At 43.6% G+C, this 23,047-nt stretch overlaps 1 protein-coding gene across 1 annotated transcript in view; it reads right to left on the bottom strand.

Moving 5' to 3' along the window:
- LOC134302555 (receptor-type tyrosine-protein phosphatase S-like) overlaps positions 1-23,047 on the bottom strand; it is a 152,417-nt gene that overhangs the window by 87,831 nt on the left and 41,539 nt on the right. The window contains exons 3-5 of the mRNA XM_062987691.1: positions 13,582-13,707; positions 5,723-5,868; positions 2,248-2,389 (exon numbers count right to left, since the gene is read on the bottom strand). Coding sequence (XP_062843761.1) covers positions 2,248-2,389; positions 5,723-5,868; positions 13,582-13,675 — 382 coding nt within the window. The 5' untranslated portion in view covers positions 13,676-13,707. The remainder of the gene's footprint in view (positions 1-2,247; positions 2,390-5,722; positions 5,869-13,581; positions 13,708-23,047) is intronic.

Genomic DNA, 23,047 nt, shown 5'->3' with positions numbered 1-23,047 from the left:
TTTTTATTCTACAGTAATGGCAGTGCAGACCAGGTAATTCCCCAGCGGCTCTTCCTTATGCCATGTCTGAACCCTGCCAAATCCCTCCATCACCCCCCTCCCCTTCGATCCCTCACCATCCATTCCTCTTTCAATTTTCCTCTGCCTGTCTCTAAAAGTGTTAGCCACTTATATCGCTTCACTTCTGCACTCTATTTCTAATCTGAAACAGCCCTGACCCGTCGAGGCATGGACTCCACTAGACCCCAGAAGGTGTGCTGTGGTATCTGGCACGAAGATGTTATTAGCAGATCCTTTAACTCCTGTAAGTTGTGAGGTGGCGCCTCCATGGATCGGACTTGTTTGTCCAGAACGTCCCACAGATGCTCGGTTGGATTGAGATCTGGGGAATTTGGAGGCCAAGTCAACACCCTAAACTCGTCGTTGTGCTCCTCAAACCATTCCTGAAGCATTTTTGCTTTGTGGCTGGGCGCATTATCCTGCTGAAAGAGGCCACACCCATCAGGGAAAACCGTTTCCATGAAAGGGTGTAGATGGTCTGCAATTCACATCCACATGGATGGCAGGACCCAAGGATTTCCAGCAGAACATTGCCCAAAGCATCGCACTGCCTTCGACGAATTGACTTCTTCCCATAGTGCATCCTGGTGCCATGTGTTCCCCAGATTCGTCAGACCAGGTACACCTTCTTCCACTGCTCCGTGGTCCGGTTCCGATGCTCACGTGCCCATTGTTGGCACATTCGTCGATAGACAGGGGTCAGCATGGGCACCCTGACTGGTCTGCAGCTATGTAGCCCCATACACAACAAACTGTGATGCACTGTGTATTCTGACACCTTTCTATCAGAACCAGCATTAACTTCTCCAGCAATTTGAGCTACAGTGGCTCGTCTGTTGGACGGGACAGCCTGAATGAGCCTTGGCCGCCCATGACCCTGTCGCCGGTTTACCACTGTTTCTTCCTTGGTCCACTTTTGATAGATAGTGACCACTGCAGACCGGGAACACCCCACAAGAGCTGCAGTTTTGGAGATGCTCTGACCCAGTCGTCTAGCCGTCACGATTGGGCCCTTGTCAAACTCGCTCAAATCCTTACGTTTGTTCATTTTTCCTGCTTCTAACATCAACTTTGAGGATAAAATGCTCACTTGCTGCTTAATATATCCCAACTAACAGGTGCCGTGATGAAGAGATAATCAGTGTTATTTACTTCATCCGTCAGTGGTCATAATGTTATGCCTGGTTGGTGTGCAACAGAAATTCATACAGTTTTTTTATTTATCCTGATTGATTTTCCCCCCCTGTACTCCATTACTCTAGTAACATTCACAGTGTTCATAGATTTAAATGACATTAGCGTTTCTTCGCCAGCGCTCTTGTGCTCTCCGTGACTCCTGTCCTGTAAATAACCGTGTCTGCGACAATAACCTGACTAATTCGATCCAAAGTAGGAATCCAGGAAATTGCTGCGTTTAAACTGGGTTGTCTGTCTTCCTGGCGGAAATAAACAAACTCATCAGTCGGTGAGGAGCGCTGGCTGGCGGGCGAGATAATGCCGATACCGGCTGCCTGGATATGCTGTGCCTGCCAATGTGACGCGCTACATTACCAGACTAATGAATTCATTACTGCCTTCGTCTCTGTCCGCCCACTCCGCTCTGCGTGACGCTCTGCCTGTCCGCGCTCGCCCCAGACCCGTTAACGCGGAGAAAAGTCTGAACCCTTCGCTCATCACGTTTCACAGGATTCAGGAACTTTCTAGTTTCATCTTAAATGCCAACCATCGTTTTTTAATACAAAAAGCAGCTTTTCTGAGCAAGATACAGACGCGAGGGTTGTCTGCGGGTCTGGGATTCATAAATAGAGATCTGCATAGGGTTCAGATTTTAATTAGATGAACCCTGTGGTGCATACACCCATAATTAGTTTATCTGATAAAAGAAAACAGCTCTCGCAATAAAGCGTCATTAACTCTCAGTTTGTGATGCAGTATTTTTAGTGGGGTGTTTTTTTTCCCCCTTTCTGTCTGCTGCAATAAACATCTGTCTGATCAGTATACTTCACTATATTCACATTTAAGTCACAAGAACACCATTAGCCAAAAAATAAATACATAAATAAATAAAACAATAGCATTAATAATGATACGGTATATTGATACATGTTGATCTATGGAGCAAAGCTATGATTGTCCCTACCAGCAGTGATACAGAAACATGACATTTACAGCAAACATGGCATTTACCTCGGCTGATGGACAGCTTGGAGGTGACGGCGATTTCGCCCTCGCTGTTTTTGGCCACGCATTCGTACACGTTCTCGTCTCGCGGCGCTCTGAGCGGTTGGATGCGAAGCACCGCTCCGGCTCCTTCATCAAACTCTATAGTCTGGATTAATAAGAGCAAAACAATAGCAAAAACAAACATGAAGAATAATTAGATTAGAATTTAAAGTATACTCCCTTTAGCTACACCCTTTGCTAAAAGGTGTATACATTTTAATAGAGGTCAATAAGACTAGGAATAAGAGTCGTGACATCAAACCATTCAAAAAACCTTTTTTTGAAGGGGAGCTCGAGTGGCCCAGTGCACTAGCCCACTACCTTTAAGACCTCAGGATCTCGAGTTCAAATCTCAGCTGTGCTATCAACCAGCAGAGCACCCACATAGACAAGATTGGCTGTGTCTAAGGGGAGGTTTGGTCAAACGGGTTCTTCTTTACTGCTGCAAATGCTGCAGGTCAGGTGACTGTGGAGGAAAGCTTTGATGGTGGATTTTTGCCCAGTGCACTAGCCCACTACCTTTGAGACCCCAAAGAGCAGCTCGTGCCCCCATAAATGGTGACTGTGGTGAAGTTGTTGTTGCAAAGCTTTGAGGTTGGATTTTTGTAATGAAAATAAAAAAAATAAAATAAAAAAATGCAAATAAATGAAAAAAAATTAAAAGTAAATGAAAAAAAAAGAAAATACATTAAAAAAAATACTTTAAAAAAATGTAAAAATGCAAATTAATTGAAAATATATATATAAAAAAATTTAATAATGCAAATAAATGAACAAATATAAAAAAAAAAGTAAAAATGCAAATAAATAAAAAAATCGAATTTTTTTTTAAATGCAAATAAATGAAAAAATATTAAAATAAATAAAACAATATAAACATATAAAAAAAATTTTTAAATGCAAATAAATGAAAAAAAATTTTAAAAATTAAAAATGCAAATAAATGAAAAAAATAAAATGCAAATAAATGCTGCTATCAACCAGCAAAGCGCCCACACAGTCTCGATTGGCTGTGTCTAAGGGAGAGCATGGTCAAACGGGTTCTTCTTTGCTGCTAATGCTGCCTCTGCTGGCTGGTCAAAACAGGAGGGAAGGATGATTAGATAGTAGTGCGTGACTCTCCATACGCAATACTGCTCTCTGTGAGACCCTATCTTCGGTGCTTGGTCTTCAAGTGCCCCCATAAATTCCTAATGATCTTCTTTGGTTTTCAAGTTAATGTTGCTTTGGCGATTATTTTTGTAATGAAAAAACCTTTAACCTAACTGTATTTTTCGTCATTTAAAATAGATCAGTGCCCCCCATCCACACTCCCACAGGTTAAAAAATTGCTCTGGTTTGTATAATAGCATTAATTAGACTCAAAACACAGCATATTATATTTCCACCAGCCATCAAGACATGGTTTGTCTTTTTTTTTTTTTAAGCAGCCTGTAAACATGAACATATTTAACAGTAGAGCTGCTTTTTAAACACATCCACTTAACTTGCCACTCGCTCCCTCGCTACACTGAGCAACATTTCAGTGTAAGTCAATGTTTAATGTAGGGAGAACATATTGCACGGCTTCAGATGAACTGCTGTTCCTGTTTCAGGCGTATTTGCATTTTAAATTTCGGCGGCGGGGCGCGATAGTTTGTTCTGAGCTGCGGGCGATGGGGTGGGAGGAATATTCTGGTGTTTTATGAGTGCTTTAATAACACTCTGTGTCTGCGGATGCTATTGTGCGTGGAAGATGAGGTCTTTTTGTTGCTCGCAAGCGAATGATTTGGATGAAGGGAGGCTGGTTTTAATCTGCTGTCATGCATAATAAATAGTAGATTAAACACGGCATGGTGAAGGTAGAATCAGACAAAGATGTAGTTTTTTCTATACCAATAGATAAGAATATATGAATATACTATTATATAGTCTGTCATACAAGCAGTGACTTAAACAGCATTTAGCCTCAACCTTTTTATATAAATGTTGGTCACAAATGGGCTTTGAATCAATTAGATTAGGAACTCTAGTCTATTTTGTATCAGACATTCAGTTAGGACCAAAAAAGACTGTGTTTTACCCAATTCCATGGGGCAAAACTTAATTTGGTAGGTGCTTTTTGCCTGAAGGGTGGAAACAAACTCAGTTTGAATTGTTTAAGCCAAATCGTGTCTCCTAATATTATTATAAGGTGCCATCAAGTTGATTCCAACTCTTGCCGACCATATACAGTGTTTCTCTATAACATCCAGTCTTCCGTTTGGCTCTTTAAGCTTTTTAATGACGTCCTCTTTCTCGTTTACCTCTCGTTCAACTCTTCCAAGCATAAGGGCGCACTCACATGAACGCTTTTGCGGTGGCCGTGCCGCTGTTTCCTACAGAGTGCGGCGGTGCTGCTTAGCTTGACGATGGGCTTTCCTAGGCGGCGTGCGCTGTGCACAAACTGGGTGATTTTTGCGCTTGCCGTGGCGCTCAAAGTTTACCTGACCTTTACCTCACCTCCAATGAGACGAAATGTTTGATATGATGCAGTAAAAGCGACTCGGGCCAAACGAACAAAGCTTAATGTGACTTATTGTATTAAAACAACGACCGAAGAATTTCATTAGTGGAGAGAACTTATGAGCAGTTGTAATTAGGATAAGTTTAGTGTAACCTTCATTAAAGCACGTTAAGCTTTTTTTTTTTTTTTTTAACAATAAGCATTTTAGACTCTTAGCACCCCGAGCTGTAACACAAGTTTAAAAGTGAAACATTGAGGAAAATCCAGCTAAACACAGATACATGTGGATCCACACAAATACTGATTCGTCTCATATTCGCACTTTGAAGACGTTTTACTGCACCGCTTAAGCCAAGCGCTAGACAAAGCGACAATTTGCAACAAGGCTCGCAGTGCAAAACACTTCTCATGTGAATGTGTCCAAAATAACAGATTCAGAGTGAGAGGTTTGATTAGGTTTGATTTGGTTGAGGATCCATTTTTTTGTCTTCTTTCCCACCCAAGGTAAGTCAAAGGCATCAATGTTATTACTTGTTACTTGTCCTGCTTTTTTACTGTCCAGCTTTCACATTAATAAAGAACCACAGTAAGAGCCACAGTCTGAACATTTTTAATCGTTTTTGGAGAGACACATCTTCACATCTGGAGACATCTTCCAGTTCTTCGTTTGCTGCTCATAATTCATCTAAGCAGATTCATCATCCACATCGACATCTTCCCTGGCAATGGTAGCTTGTGTTTGTTGTTTGCTGTTGTCATGACTGTGCAAAGTTGGGCTTAACCCAACAATGTTCTGATTACTAGTTCAGTACCTTAACCGCAGAGCTACCACTGACCAGATAGTGATAAAATCCTTCAAACAGGCCATAGCATGCATGGCTTTATGAGTAGTTAACAACTCGTGTGTGTGTGTGTGTGTGTGTGTGTGTGTGTGTGTGTGTGTGTGTGGCTCACCTCAATCCTCTGAGAGTTGACCTTCTTGCCTTTTTTATTCCAGAAGACCTGTGGCTTGGGGTCGCCAGTGGCCTGACACACGAAGGACACCACCCCACCTGAAACTCCTATCTGGTCTGTAGGGATCTTGGTGAACCTGGGGGGAGCTGGAATAGAAGAGGGGACATAAATGATCATTTATTAATCACATGGTCCTCCACAATATCACATGATCCTCCACAGTATCACATGGTCCTCCACAATATCACATGGTCCTCCACAGTATCACATGGTCCTCCACAATATCACACTACTTTACAATACAGGCAATAAAAATAATAATGATAATACATTTCTGTATTACTTGACATTTAATATTTAAAATTTAATATTTATTGCTTTATAAACCTGTTGGTGGCCACACACTCTACATACCTTTTTTATCCTGCTTTCACCCTGTTTTTCAATGGTCAGGACCCCCAAAGGACCACTACAGAGTAGGTATTATTTAGGTGGTGGATCATTCTCAGCACTGCAGTGAAACTGACATGGTGGTGGTGTGTTAGTGTGTGTTGTGCTGGTATGAGTGCATCAGACACAGCAGCGCTGATGGAGTTTTTAAATACCGTGTCCACTCACTGTCCACTCTATTAGACACTCCTACCTAGTTGGTCCACCTTGTAGATGTAAAGTCAGAGACGATCGCTCATCTATTGCTGCTGTTTAAGTCGGTCATCTTCTAGACCTTCATCAGTGGGCACAGGACGCTGCCTACTGGGCGCTGTTGGCTGGATATTTTTGGTTGGTGGACTATTCTCAGTCCAGCAGTGACAGTGAGGTGTTTAAAAACTCCAGCAGCGCTGCTGTGTCTGATCCACTCATACCAGCACAACACACACTAACACACCACCACCATGTCAGTGTCACTGCAGTGCTGAGAATGACCCACCCAAATAGTACCTGCTCTGTATTGGTCCTGTGGGGGACCTGACCATTGAAGAACAGCATGAAAGGGGGCTAATAAAGCATGCAGAGAAATAGGTGGACTACAGTCAGTAATTGTAGAACTACAAAGTGCTTCTATATGGTAAGTGGAGCTGATAAAATGGACAGTGAGTGTAAAAGCAAGGAGGTGGTTGTAATGTTATGGCTGAACGGTGTACAGCTGCACTATTGACCTGCAGGAAGCTGTGATCGATATACCCACGCAGCGCAGCGTGCACATCACAACAGCATTCAGCAACAACAAATCCGAGTCAAAACGATGATCAAGAACTGTCATTTTCTGGTCATTCCACCTGGTCACTTTACCATAACAAACACGCCGTTATTGCCCACAGCTCTGCTCGTCCGAGTCAGAGGGGAGATTCATGTCAGAAGGCAAAGAACGGCGTGATGGAATAAAAGGCTAATATCTCATCACGGTCAAAAGCTCTGGCCGGTCTGATCGGTCTTCGCCGGCCGATTTAGTGCTCCTCTGTCACCGTGCCGACGGGAAGCGATAAATACGACACCGCTGTAATTCTGTGTCTGGATGTAATAAAGCGCGGCCGGGCCCGACCCCCGCCCGGATGCAGAGTGGATTGAATTCCCGCCGGATGCTGGATCGCATGTGTGTGTGTGTGTGGGGGGGGGGTGGAGAGGTATAGGGTGTGTAGTCATAGATACTGGCATCACGGAGCGATGGATCGTTGCCGCTGTGCCTCGTTGCCATGGCGGCGGTTCAAACAAAGCCGGAGACAGGCTCACGCTCGTCCGTCAGGGCTTAGCCAGGCCTGGTCCTCACCATGGCAACCGGATCCCACCCGCCCGTCTCGATTTTTCATTTGGAGATGTGTGTGGGTTTCGTGTTCATGGCTGCACAAATAAAGCTCGGGTGAATAAAGCTCTCAGTCTGAAAGGGTGAAGCAGAAGCATTAAACGTTCTAATACGGGTTCCACCGAGGAGAGGATGGAGAAGGACGTGGAAAAAAAAAAAGAAAGAGGAAAGATTGAATCAGAGACAGAGGAGTGTGGGCTTGTGTGACTTAAACAAGAACAGAACTGTGTCTGTCTGTACGTCCATCTATCCGTTCCCATAATCCAACTACACACCTATCAACCCTGCTGTCTTGTCTAATTGTGAATCCACCATCCACCAATTTATAAATCTATCTGCCTGTCCAATTATCCATCAATCTGTCTATTTATCGACCCTTATCTACCATCCATCCATCCTTCTATTTTATCCATCATTCACCAATTTCACCATTTACTGTCCCCCAATTTATCCATTATATTTCCATCCATCCATCCATCCATCCATTCCTCTATTTATCTACTCTTCTATCCACCATCCACCTACCGGTGTCTGCTAATCTATCTCTCCGTCCATCCATCCATTTTATCCGTCAATGACCTCTGCCTGTCTTTGTGTCAGTTCATCCATCCATCCATCCATCATTCACCCATCTATTAGTCTGTTCATCGATCCATCGACTATCCATCGATATAATGTATCAATTATATTTATCCATCTATTTTTATCCACCCATCCTATATATTAATCCTTCTGTCTGTCCATCCATCCAACCCTTCACCCATTCCTTTATTTATCTACTCTTCTATCCACCATCTACCTATCCCTATCAACGTATCTATTTGTCTGTCCATCAATCCATCTATCCATCCATTCACCTATCCATCAATTACCTCTGCCTGTCTTTCTGTCAGTTTATCCATCCATCCATCCATCTATCATTCACTAATCTATTAATTATGTCTGTCCATTGATCCATCAACTATCCATCAATTTATCAATTATATTTATTCATCTAGCTTTTTATACACCCATCCTATATATTAATCCTTCTGTCTGTCCATCCATCCATCCCTTCATACCTTCCTCTGTTTATCTACTCTTCTATCCACCATCTACCTATCCCTATCAACGTATCTATCTACCCTTCTATCCACCAGCCACCCACCCCATCTACTTATCAATCTGTCTGTCTGTCCATCCATCCATCCATCCATCCATTCACCCATCAGTTTTATCCATCATTCACCTATCCATTAATTACCTCTGCCTGTCTTTCTGTCAGTTTATCAATCCATCCATCCATCCATCCATCATTCACCCATCTATTCATTATCTCTGTTCATCGATCCATCTACTGTCCGCCAATTATCAATTATATTTATCCACCCATCCTATTTATTAATCCATCTGTCCTTCCATCCTATCTATCTATTAACTCATCCAACTATCTTTGAATCCTATTGTCTATGTTCCCATCCATCCTTTTGTCTATCCATTCACCCATTATCCTGTCTGTCAGTTTGTCTATGTATCTGTCCATCCATCCATCCATCCGTCCATTAATAATCATGTCTGGCAATTTGTCTATATATTATCCATATACGGTATATTAATATTCACCTATCCAGTATCCTATATTACATATTTACATTCACATTTTCATCATTTAGCAGACGCCTTTATCCAAAGCGACTTACATTACAGTGATAGTATACAGTCTAAGCAATTGAGGGTTAAGGGCCATGCTCAAGGGCCCAACAGCAGCAACCTGGCAGTGGTGGGGCTTGAACCAGCAACCTTCTGATTACTAGTCCAGTACCTTAACCACTAGGCCACAACTTGGTAATGAATCCTTGGCACATATGAATCCTTGTTCCAACCATTCATCTATTTATCCATCCATCCACCAAGTCATCAATTATCCTGTATGTCTGTCTGTCTGTCTAATTAGACATCTTTTCATTCATTCAGCCATCAATGAATCTATTCATCAATCTATCCAATCATTTAATGATCTATCTATATATCTGTCTGTCTGTCTATCTTTTCATTCATCCAATTATCTATGGATCCTAAAGTCTATGTTCGCATCCATTCTACCCACATATCTACCCCTGCTTATCTATTCAGTCGTTCATGTATCTGTCAGTCCATGCATTCATCCATGCAACCGTCTATTATTTAATCTTTTTTATCCTTGTCTGTGCTGTCCATCTAGACCTCTAAAATCTAAAGTCTAAAATTAAGAAGACTGGAAGCTGGTCATCCAGGAAAAGCCAAAATGATCAAAAAAGCTTTAAAACTGATAGTTTCTACCAGTGTGTACCTTATGTACCTTAAATATAATGACATTTAATTAAGACATAAAGTACAAACATGTTAGTTTAGGATAGAATTTCAGCCAAACAATTAAAAACAAGAAATAGAAAGTGAGACGTGTGTTAGGTTCTGTGGCGTCAGGGGAATGTGCCATCTCTCCCTGACGCCACAGGCCTTACAGAGCAGTGAACGAGCTGGCTGAAATACCTGGCCAGCTCGTTAGGGCGAATGCGCTGCAGCTGTGTCCTGTGCCTTCCCCTATTTAAGGGATAGGCGCAGAGCTGCAGCCGTCGCATCTTCTGCGTTTGTTGGCCTTTTTCTTTCTTTCAGTTTGTTTGGCACTGCGGTGCCCTTTTATGTTTTTTTATTTTGTTTTATCTCTAGATTGTGCCGCCGCACTGTGCCGCCGCCGCTGTGCCGCTGCCGCCGGGCCACCGGTATTGGGGCGCCACCAGGCCGCCGCCGCCGCCAAGCTGCCGCCATTTGAGGCGCCGCTGTCGTGCCGCCGCCGCCGCCTGGTCGCTGCCTTCAGGTCGCCGTCGGGCCGCTGCCGCCGAGCCGTCGAGCCGCCGTGCCGCCGCCACCATGAGATCCTGTTAACGCGCCCAGAGGAACGCGATCCCCTCCCAGCGTAAACCGCTGGTGACAGCGTCGCGTTCCGCCGTCTGGAGCGCTATTACAGCGGCCACTTCCCAGCCAACTTGGCTGGTGACAGCGCCGCTGTGTTTTGTAGCGTAATGACGCGGTTGCGTTCCAGCAATCCTTGCTGCCGACCGTAACACCCGGGCTTGTAAAAGCCCGTGTTTTTTCCCCCTTCTCCGGCCAACAGCGCGAGGTTTTCCACCTCGCGAACCCGGTCGCTTCACCTCTTTAGTGCTGGGAGCGGTTTTGCTTTCAGCGCTGCTGTGGCAGGCTGCGTTAGCTCCCAGCCAGGAGGTGAGCGACCAGGGTTCGCGCCTCGCGCTTCCCATTTGTGTTATTCTGTTTATTTTCTTGTATATTGTGTTTATTATTTAGTAAATAAAACCCTTTATCCAACTTCCTCTGCATCCTTGGGTCCTTCCTTCCCCAATCATAACAGTAAGATGCGACCATTCCTGGACCCAGCAGAGGACCCCGTTCTCTCCCAAAAATTTTTTTGGGGGGGCACTCCCCCAGTGGCTCTCAGCCACTGGAGGGGACGGGACCGCCGGCTAGAGACCTCAGGAGAGGTCTCTTTAAGAAGGGGGTACTGTTAGGTTCTGTGGCGTCAGGGGAATGTGCCATCTCTCCCTGACGCCACAGGCCTTACAGAGCAGTGAACGAGCTGGCTGAAATACCTGGCCAGCTCGTTAGGGCGAATGCGCTGCAGCTGTGTCCTGTGCCTTCCCCTATTTAAGGGATAGGCGCAGAGCTGCAGCCGTCGCATCTTCTGCGTTTGTTGGCCTTTTTCTTTCTTTCAGTTTGTTTGGCACTGCGGTGCCCTTTTATGTTTTTTTATTTTGTTTTATCTCTAGATTGTGCCGCCGCACTGTGCCGCCGCCGCTGTGCCGCTGCCGCCGGGCCACCGGTATTGGGGCGCCACCAGGCCGCCGCCGCCGCCAAGCTGCCGCCATTTGAGGCGCCGCTGTCGTGCCGCCGCCGCCGCCTGGTCGCTGCCTTCAGGTCGCCGTCGGGCCGCTGCCGCCGAGCCGTCGAGCCGCCGTGCCGCCGCCACCATGAGATCCTGTTAACGCGCCCAGAGGAACGCGATCCCCTCCCAGCGTAAACCGCTGGTGACAGCGTCGCGTTCCGCCGTCTGGAGCGCTATTACAGCGGCCACTTCCCAGCCAACTTGGCTGGTGACAGCGCCGCTGTGTTTTGTAGCGTAATGACGCGGTTGCGTTCCAGCAATCCTTGCTGCCGACCGTAACACCCGGGCTTGTAAAAGCCCGTGTTTTTTCCCCCTTCTCCGGCCAACAGCGCGAGGTTTTCCACCTCGCGAACCCGGTCGCTTCACCTCTTTAGTGCTGGGAGCGGTTTTGCTTTCAGCGCTGCTGTGGCAGGCTGCGTTAGCTCCCAGCCAGGAGGTGAGCGACCAGGGTTCGCGCCTCGCGCTTCCCCTTTTTGTTATTTGTGTTATTCTGTTTATTTTCTTGTATATTGTGTTTATTATTTAGTAAATAAAACCCTTTATCCAACTTCCTCTGCATCCTTGGGTCCTTCCTTCCCCAATCATAACAACGTGTGCTTCTGAGAGGTGCTGGTTCTGAACGTCTCCCAGCCTTGCAGCTTTAGCCTCCACTTTCACACTTCAGATCTTGCCGAATCTCTCACAAGTGCTGGAACGCCTTCTACTTCAAGTCCCTCGCTAACATCAGACTTTATAGTCACACCTCTCCGTGGGGAGCTGCTCCACTGATGTAACTTACACTCACTTTTACACACGCGCTCGACAGAGAGTCCCGTTTCCCCCGGTGGCGGTGTTCAAAACAAAGGAACAAATACATCAGCGGCAACCTTGAAGAGAGACAGTGGTGGCTGATGCTGGGTCTAAACCGATGATGTCATACAGATCGGAGTAGACGGAGCGCAGCATCCCCATAACGACTGGCGTTAAGGACCAATCGAGAAGACGGAAAGCTGTTGGGAGGACGGAGTGTGATCGTGTTCGCACATGCCTGGGACACGATTAGGTAAGGTGTGCTGGTAAAGATAGCTCTGGTACCTCATTACCAGAGATCTAATAGTGAATATGGACCTTGTAATATTTATACCCCACCCCCCTCCCCCCCATCCCGGGGTCCACAGAATTGGTCGGGAGTTTTCCAAGCTTATTTAGCTGCTTTAAACGTTGACATCTTGGACATTTTGACTAACCGAGTGCTAACTGAATTGCCATAGGATTGCTAGGACCACCTCAAAGTGCAAATTACACTACAGGGTTGCCAGATTTCCACCACAACATCCCTACAATGTCAATATTTTATCAACAATCAATCAAAAGTATGTACTTTTCTATCTCTATTCGAGTACTTGGCAACCCTAACCAAAGACAACAACATTCTTGGTATGGTGGTATTCTTGGTAAGGGAAACGTCCAGTTTAAGGGTACAAAGGTTTCAAGTTAAGGGGACATCGAGTTACAAGGTACCACTGTATTTTGAAAGTGCACCTTATCGACAATCAATCAAAATTATGTCATTTTTTTCTCTATGCGAACACTTGGCAACCCTAACCAAAGACCTGTGTGTTTTAAAAGACAACAACATTCTTGGTATGGTGGTATAGTGTTGCAGCAGGGAGGGATGGTACTGCGCCCAGACGGTTAAATGTAAACCTAGAACATCCAGCGACGGTGAGAGGCTCCGTCTCAAATACGAAAATTCTGGTCTGAAATTGAACACCCCCCCCCCCCCCCCACCCCCCCACCCCTTCCTGCATCCACAGAATTGGTTGTAAGTTTTCCAAACTCAGTTCCCATTATCTGCGTCGTATTTTTAGCTGCTTCGCACTTCAACATCTTGGACATTTTGACTAACCTGTTGCTAACTGAATTGCCGTAGGATTGACAGGAAATTACACTACAGGGTTGCCAGATTTCAGCCAAAACATCCTTACAATGTCAATATTTTATCAACAATTAATCAAAATGATGTATTATGTATTTTTTTATCTATGCAAACACTTGGCAACCCTAACTACAGATCTGTTTATGTCTAAGACCTGTTTACCTGCTTACTTAGTTTTAAAACCCACACTTTTTGCTAGCAGTTCATTATCAAAAGTAGAACAGACTTACACAAGGCGTGGCAGGTGCTGGAGAGCGAGGAGAGGAGGAAGGCCAGCAGGAGGACGAGGGTAAAAGAAAACACCTCCACAGAACCGGGAGCCATGACGAGGCTGAACACACGATCGTCCGGGCACACTGCAGGGAGACAACAGAGTTACACTTAAATTAAACTGGCTTAATAATATGGGTTCTTTAAACTCAACATGTTTCACTTTTAAACTTGTGTTATAGATCAGGGTGCTAAGAAATTGTAAGAATCAGCTTTAATTTTAGTGTTTTTATATTACATTTGTGTTATTTTCAGTGTGTAAGTGTCAAAAACAACCCCATTATTTTACATAAGCCTAAAATATACACTGATCAACCATAACATTAAAACCACCTCCTTGTTTCTACACTCACTGTCCATTTTATCAGCTCCACTTACCATATAGGAGCACTTTGTAGTTCTACAATTACTGACTGTAGTCCATGCTTTGTTAGCCCTCTTTCATGCTGTTCTTCAATGGTCAGGACCCCCACAGGACCACTACAGAGTAGGTATTATTTAGGTGGTGGATCATTCTCGGTGACGTGTTAGGGTGTGTTGTGCTGGTGTAAGTGGATCAGACACAGCAATGCTGCTGGAGTTTTTAAATACCGTGTCCACTCACTGTCCACTCTATTAGACACTCCTACCTAGTTGGTCCACCTTGTAGATGTAAAGTCAGAGACGATCGCTCATCTATTGCTGCAGAGAAATAGATGGACTACAGTCAGTAAGTGTAGAACTACATAGTGCTCCTATATGGTAAGTGGAGCTGATAAAATGGACAGTGTGTGTAGAAACCAGGACGTGGTTTTAATCTTATGGCTGATCGGTGTATGCAGTTCCAGACCTCTCAACGTCTTTTAAACTCAACCACTGTACTTGGATTGAGAAGCATTAAAGAGAAAATGTTACAGAAAAGGTTAAAAAGAGAAACTTAGCCATCAAAGTCATGTTTTTTTTTTGTTTACAGCCTTAAAAAAGCCCAAAGATCCATGAGCCGTCAGTGAGAGTCCTTTTTCAGGAGTGAAATTTAGAAATTATTACTCACTGGACCTTTAACAAAAGCTTGAGAAGCAGAAATGAATGTTGTCGATGATGCCATTACAGTTCAGTGACTATAATAGGAGAGAGGCTAGAATCCAGCAGGAAGAGCATTAGTATTATAAAAACGAGCTATTTCATGCTACAATTGCACTTAAATGTGATTACCGAAGAGTCCATTTACAACCGTCAATCTATCAAAGGAATACGCTTACCCCGTCTAATCGCAGACAAAACATTGTATAAACTGTTCTCATCTGCCAATTCAGGCTTTTGCTTTTATAAAATATGGGTAGATTTAAATGAAGGCTATTTCACGCTGGAAAATAATAGAGTTTAGGGCAAAAAAACAAAGATTTTATGCATGGCCAAAAGTATGTGGACACCCCTTCTGATTCGTGAGTTTTGCCTATTTACCCAAACCTAATTGTGACACACTCTCACAAATAAAAGCACTAGTTCTATATGCACAGTCGACTCACATAATTATGACCACCGGCTAATATCCAGAGTAACCAACGGGCTGGGAGTGACTCAGTAAGGTCCTGGTAGGTTGTCACGGGTATCTGGAGCCATGCTGACTGCAGTGCATGCAGTGCATTCCACAGCTGCTGGAGGATACTAGAGGGATCAAGGTGGCCCCAGAGATGCTCAATTGGGGGACCAGGGTAGTACTTGGAAGCCTTGGTCATGCTCTTCCAACCAACCTTCTTGCCTAGTTCTATATACACAGTCGACTCACATTATTATGACCACAAGCTAATATCCAGAGTAACCGCTGTATGCAGATCGGACAGCAGCTAGACGGGCTGGGAGTGACTCAGTAAGGTCCTGGTAGGTTGTCAAAGCAGGTTGGTCATCCCACAGCTGCTGGAGGGTGCATGGGGGAGGATCCATAGAGCGAACAAGGTGGTCCAACAGATGCTCAACTGGGGGACCAGGGTAGTACTTGGAAGTCTTGGTCATGCTCTTCCAACCAACCTTCTTGCTTTAAGGTGACAGTGCTACTCACTGAGCCACCATGCCGCCAAATAAAACAAACAAAAATATAATGGACCTACCTGGTCAAAAGTATGTGGACACCCCTTCTGATTAGTCAGTTTTGCCTATTTAACCAAACCTAATTGTAACACACTCTCACAAATGAAAGCACTAGTTCTATATACACAGTCGAGTCACATTATTATGACCACCACCTAATATCCAAAGTAACCGACGGGCTGGGAGTGACTCAGTAGGGTCCTGGTAGGTTGTCACAGGTATCTGGGGCCATGCTGATTGCAGTGCATTCCACAGCTGCTGAAGGGGGCGTGGGGGAGGATCCATAGAGCAAACATGACAATCAAAGTGGTCCCAAAGATGCTCAACTGGAGGACCAGGGTAGTACTTGGAAGTCTTGGTCATGCTCTTCCAACCAACCTTTTTGATAGGTTAGGCCTTGTTAGGTGACACCTGATGTCTGTGTTACCACGTAGCGCTCAGTAATTCTGGGGAAACCGGACCAGACGCTAGACCAAGATAAAGTAGTTGTAGTGGAATCAGTTCTTTTTGTGCAATGTTTCCGGTGCCACTGGCTGCCACACAACCCCTGTGCTTAAATTGCCAAGGCTTTGATGTTTTATCCTTTTTTTCTCCTTCAAACATACCTTTGGGGTCATAAATGTCAACATAGCACCCAGGTGGCGCAGTGGGATATTCCGCTAGCACACCAGCGCCGAGATTCTGAACTCCTCAGTTCAAAGCTCAGCATTGCCATCGGTCATCTGGGTGCCATCTAGCGGGACTCTAATTGGCTACTGTGTCTGCTAGGGCGGGATGACCGGACTATGTGGGTGGGGTCTTCAAACGCTTTACGAGGACCCTGATTAGCTGATAGAGGCGCCTGTGCAGAAGCATGGGTGAATAAGAAAGGGTCAGGAAAGGACATATACCTTCCTCGAATGCAATCAGGGATCCCCAGGAGCGGAAGACAGATTGACTACGCTAAATCAAGTGAAAAATGGGAGAACATGCTAGTAAATAATAAATGTCAACATCATTTTGGTCATATACAGTATGTATATCAAGAAAAGCAATAAAGAAAGTAATACTGCACTAACGTGTGAGTTGGCCAGGGAGCCACACAGATTCAGAATAATGCCCACCGCTCAGTAAAGCACATTAATGCAGCTACATTATTTGGTAGATAGAAGCTCGAATGCTGGGATAAATATATGCGTCCAACAGAATCATTGTTTTTTTTATTTGACAGCATCTGCTTACCCCCTGCATTTTCCTGTAGAACAATAAATGACATTTAGCACCGCAGCAGTGAGTGGTGCAGTGACAATAACCAATAACAACATTAGGATGTAAATGCACTAACACAAAAACCTTGTGTACATACATTTAGTACAATGATTACTAACAACCTTGGTAAATACCCATACACAAATATAATACATGTACATATATAACATTTTCATATATAACATACACCGATCAGCCATAACATTAAAACCACCTCCTTGTTTTTACACTCACTGTCCAGGTATTATTTGGGTGGTGGATCATTCTCAGCACTGCAGTGACACTGACATGGTGGTGGTGTAGTAGTGTGTGTTGTGCTGGTATGAGTGGATCAGACACAGCAATGCTGCTGGAGTTTTTAAACACCTCAGTGTCTCTGCTGGACTGAGAATAGTCCACCAACCGAAAAAAATATCCAGCCAACAGCGCCCCGTGGGCAGCGTCCTGTGACCACTGATGAAGGTCTAGAAGATAACCAACTCGAACAGCAGCAACAGATGAGCGATCCTCTCTGACTTTACATCTACAAGTTGGACCAACTAGGTAGGAGTGTCTAATAGAGTGGACAGTGAGTGGACACGGTATTTAAAAACCAGCAGCGCTGCTGTGTCTGATCCACTCATACCAGCACAACACACACTAACACACCACCACCATGTCAGTGTCACTGCAGTGCTGAGAATGATCCACCACCTAAATAATACCTGCACTGTGGTGGTCCTGTGGTGGTCCTGACCATTGAAGAACAGGGTGAAAGCAGGCTAAAAAGATATGTAGAGAAATAGATGGACTACAGTCAGTAACTGTAGAACTACAAAGTGCTTCTATATGGTAAGTGGAGCTGATAAAATGAACAGTGAGTGTAGAAACAAGGGGTTGATTTTAATGTTATGGCTGATCAGTGTATAGTATATTATGTATAATATATAATTATATCACCTTACATGTAACATATGTGGAAAAACCAGTATTGATATAGGGGCATATATGTTATATGTGGGTATGAGCAAAATATAAGCAACAATGCTGTTTTTGTGTTTTATTGTTTTAAAACATAATTAGAAGTTACAATTAATGAACTGGCAAGCCTGTTTGGAGTGTGAATTGCACCCACTGTGACCCTGACCAGGATAAAGCGGTAATAAAACAGACGATTTATTCATTAATAAATAAGAGTTACAATTCTTATAATGAGATGTTAATAAGCAAACTGAAAGGAGGATGTTTGTAATTGGTTCTGTCTCCTGGTCAGGGTTGCGGTACGTCCAGTTTCCCCAGAATCACTGGGCGCAATGCAGTGACACACCCCGGACCATCGTGGGACCTCAAGATCATATGTCTGTATGTAGACACCTGACCGGCAGCACTGTTAGGGATTCGAACCTTGGATCCTAGAGGTAGTAAGCTAGTGCAAGTTATTGCTGCGCCACCCAATTGCCCAGTTTACTGTGACGTCTTTTTTATAAATACTTATTTTTTTAACATTAACAGTAATGTTAACTACATAATTCATATGTAAAGATTAATGTAATAATGTTTACAAATTAATTGTAGATCATTATTTAGTATTCCTTATTATTTATTACATGTGGAATACACAATAAGTTTAAAGTTTAATTAATAGCTGTGCTATCAACCTGGTCTGGGCATCCAACAGACACACTTGTCTGTCTGAGGAAGGAAAGTAGACATGATTTGACGTCTGCTGTCTGGTCGAGGTGCCTGACTGAGTGGTGGGTGAGTCACAGAATAGCAAACAGAGGAAACCTGCTGGACATACACAAGTCAGACGGGTCATGTGATAGTCTGCGGTTCCCGTTGGTCAGGGCGGGGGTGGTGCAAGCAGCAAAGAAATGGGAAATTGGAAATAACTGGAGATTCATATATATATATTTGTTTGTTTGTTTGTTTATGCATTTTCTCCCCTTTTTCTCCCTTTTTAGCGCGTCCAATTGCCCGTTTGCGTCACGCTTCCTCTCCACCAATGCCGATCCCTGCTCTGATTGAGGAGAACGAAGCTAACCCACGCCCCCTCCGACACGTGGGAAGCATGTCGTATGCATTTTATCACCTGCACTTTGACGAGTGCAGTGCAGCTCAGCGTTGTGTACGGAGAGACACACCCTGAGAGAACTCTTTTCCCGTCTCTGTGCAGGCGGCATCAATCAGCCAGCAGAGGCCGTAATTGCACCAGTCATGGGAGAGAGACCCCATCCGGCTTAGTCCCGCCAAAATCTGAACAACAGGCCAATCGTTGTTCATGTGGCCACTCAGCCTTAGCCGGTAGGCAGAGCTGAGATTCGATACGATGTATTCGAGATCCCAGCTCTGGTTCCAGTGTGTGTACAACTAGATGCCATCCTTTGCCATCAATGTACAACTAGATGCCATCATTTGCCTGGAGTTTGCCAGAATAAAATAATAATGGAGCATTTTGGCACATGACAGTCTGGAAATCTGAAGCTTAGATGACCCAGAACATTTCAGGATTAGATGAATTAACAAGATCCTCATTTTTATGGCATTTTACAAACTGTCCCAACTCTTCCGGAAATGGGGGTTTGTACACGCGTCTCAGTCTCACCAGTTTACAGTAAACACGAACTCTCTTCTCTCCAGGCAGACGGCTCTAATGGCTTCCCCAGCTAGCCTGTGGTCAATTAGTCTGTATTTGGTCAGGATCGGTGCCAAATCCTTCACTCGTTTTAATATCAGTACTGCCATTGAATGATATTCCGACCACATGACTGTGTCAGACTTCCTATTTAGGCCTACAACGAATTACATTAGTATACTCTTATATTACGGTGTATACTACGGTGATGATTCGTTTACTGTGTAGAAGTGTGACACAGAGCCCCGGTTCAAACAACAGTGCTGAACGACAGTAAAGTTCTTCTTCATTTTATGCAAATGAGGTCTCGCCCGGTTCCGCACCATCACCCACTGATTGACTTCAGTACATCCAACGGACCAATCGTGTCTGAATTTTAATTAAAGCTTAACCATTATAACAAAAGCATCTGATTAGAGGTGATTACTCTTGGCTTAAATTAGCCATTGCAGGACAAAAAAAAGGTTTTTAACATTTGGAAAAGCTGAACACTTCAGACTCCACTTACTCCACTATTAATTGTGTGTATTATACTGAATTGGTGTATTACTTGTTAGAGAACGATGAAGGGCCCAGAAATTTCTGGGTTTCTTATTAAGAAGAGGACGCAGAGCCGAGAGTACCCATGAAAGACAATCAACCTTGCAAACAGTGCTATTTGATATGCACATTTATACATGTAACTGTTTTATTTGCACAGCACACAATTGCACTCATAATGTCTATAAACTGCACCTTTAGGCTTAATGCTTTAGTTTTTTGTTCTTTATATTTTCTATATTTTTTTTATCTTTTATGTTTATATTTTTGTATTTTTATATCTTATTTTTGCATTATATTTTTCTTTTATTTTATAGGTAGGTAAGTAGGTAGTTAGGTATATAGGTATGTAGGTAAATAGGTATACAGGTAGGTAGGTAAGTAGGTATATAAGTAAGTAGGTATATAGGTATGTAGGTAGGTAGATACATAGGTATATAGGTAGGTAAATATAAAGGTATGTAGGTAGGTAGGTATATAGATAGGTAAATAAGTAGGTGGGTAGGCAGGTATATAAGTAGGTAGGCAAGTAGGTAGTTAGGTATATAGGTAGGTAGGTAAATAGATAGGTAGGTAAGTAAGTAGGTAGGTAGGTATTTGAGTAGGTAGGTATATAGGTAGGTATATAGTTATATAGGGATATAAATAAGTAGGTAAGTAAGTATATGGGTAGGTAAGTATATAGGTAGGTAAATATATAGGTATGTAGGTAAGTAGGTAGGTAGGTATATAAGTAGGTAAGTATATATGTAGGTAATTAAGTAGGTAGGTAGTTATATAGGTATGTAGGTAAGTAGGTTGGTAAGTAAGTAGGTATATAATAAGTAGGTAGGTATATATATATATATATAGGTTGGTAAGTAAGTAAGGTATATTGGTATATAGGTCAGTAAATAAGTAGGTAGGTAGGTATATGGGTAGGTAAGTATGTAGGTAGGTATATTGGTAGGTAGGTATGAATAGGTAGATTACTGAACAATAAAACTGTTCATTAACGGTAAAATAATTGGACTGCCATTACATGATTAAGCCAATAATAAAGTGTTGTTTTAAAATAGCATATTAATGCATGTTCCTGCTATTTTAATAAAGGGTAAAATGCAGGTCTGTTGGTGCTTTAATGGCATTTAATAAGACAGAAAACAAAACATATGTATGTTTTGACTGGATTCACCACTCAAAGTGCCCTAATCAAAGAATAAGAAATGTGTATTTTCTGTAGCTATGGACTGTAGCTACAGTGTATCACAAAAGTAAGTACACCCCTCACATTTCTGCAGATATTTAGGTATATCTTTTCATGGGACAACACTGACAAAATGACACTTTGACACAATGAAAAGTAGTCTGTGTGCAGCTTATATAACAGTGTAAATTTATTCTTCCCTCAAAATAACTCAATATACAGCCATTAATGTCTAAACCACCTGCAACAAAAGTGAGTACACCCCTAAGAGACTACACCCCTAAATGTCCAAATTGAGCACTGCTTGTCATTTTCCCTCCAAAATGTCATGTGATTTGTTAGTGTTACTAGGTCTCAGGTGTGCATAGGGAGCATGTGTGTTCAATTTAGTAGTACAGCTCTCACACTCTCTCATACTGGTCACTGAAAGTTCCAACATGGCACCTCATGGCAAAGAACTCTCTGAGGATCTTAAAAGACAAATTGTTGCGCTACATGAAGATGGCCAAGGCTACAAGAAGATTGCCAACACCCTGAAACTGAGCTGCAGCACAGTGGCCAAGATCATCCAGCGTTTTAAAAGAGCAGGGTCCACTCAGAACAGACCTCGCGTTGGTCGTCCAAAGAAGCTGAGTGCACGTGCTTAGCGTCACATCCAACTGCTGTCTTTGAAAGATAGGCGCAGGAGTGCTGTCAGCATTGCTGCAGAGATTGAAAAGGTGGGGGGTCAGCCTGTCAGTGCTCAGACCATACGCCGCACACTACATCAAATTGGTCTGCATGGCTGTCACCCCAGAAGGAAGCCTCTTCTGAAGTCTCTACACAAGAAAGCCCGCAAACAGTTTGCTGAAGACATGTCAACAAAGGACATGGATTACTGGAACCATGTCCTATGGTCTGATGAGACCAAGATTAATTTGTTTGGTTCAGATGGTCTCAAGCATGTGTGACGGCAATCAGGTGAGGAGTACAAAGATAAGTGTGTCATGCCTACAGTCAAGCATGGTGGTGGGAATGCCATGGTCTGGGGCTGCATGAGTGCAGCAGGTGTTGGGGAGTTACATTTCATTGAGGGACACATGAACTCCAATATGTACTGTGAAATACTGAAGCAGAGCATGATCCCCTCCCTCCGGAAACTGGGTCGCAGGGCAGTGTTCCAGCATGATAATGACCCCAAACACACCTCTAAGACGACCACTGCTTTATTGAAGAGGCTGAGGGTAAAGGTGATGGACTGGCCAAGCATGTCTCCAGACCTAAACCCAATAGAACATATTTGGGGCATTCTCAAGCGGAAGGTGGAGGAGCGCAAAGTCTCGAATATCCGCCAGCTCCGTGATGTCGTCATGGAGGAGTGGAAAAGCATTCCAGTGGCAACCTGTGAAGCTCTGGTAAACTCCATGCCCAGGAGAGTTAAGGCAGTTCTGGGAAATAATGGTGGCCACACAAAATATTGACACTTCAGGAACTTTCACTAAGGGGTGTACTCACTTTTGTTGCCGGTGGTTTAGACATTAATGGCTGTATATTGAGTTATTTTGAGGGAAGAATAAATTTACACTGTTATATAAGCTGCACACAGACTACTTTTCATTGTGTCAAAGTGTCATTTTGTCAGTGTTGTCCCATGAAAAGATATACTGAAATATCTGCAGAAATGTGAGGGGTGTACTCACTTTTGTGATACACTGTATATGAACAAAATGCCTAGTATGGGGGCCAAGTACATTAACCTGTTAGATTTCTCCTGGTGTTCCTGGCTTTGGTATAA

The sequence above is a fragment of the Trichomycterus rosablanca genome, chromosome 25, assembly GCF_030014385.1.
Source record: "Trichomycterus rosablanca isolate fTriRos1 chromosome 25, fTriRos1.hap1, whole genome shotgun sequence".
NCBI classification, from domain to species: domain Eukaryota; kingdom Metazoa; phylum Chordata; class Actinopteri; order Siluriformes; family Trichomycteridae; genus Trichomycterus; species Trichomycterus rosablanca.
Note: the sequence above shows the minus strand (reverse complement) of the source record. Positions and strands in the feature narration are given on the sequence as shown.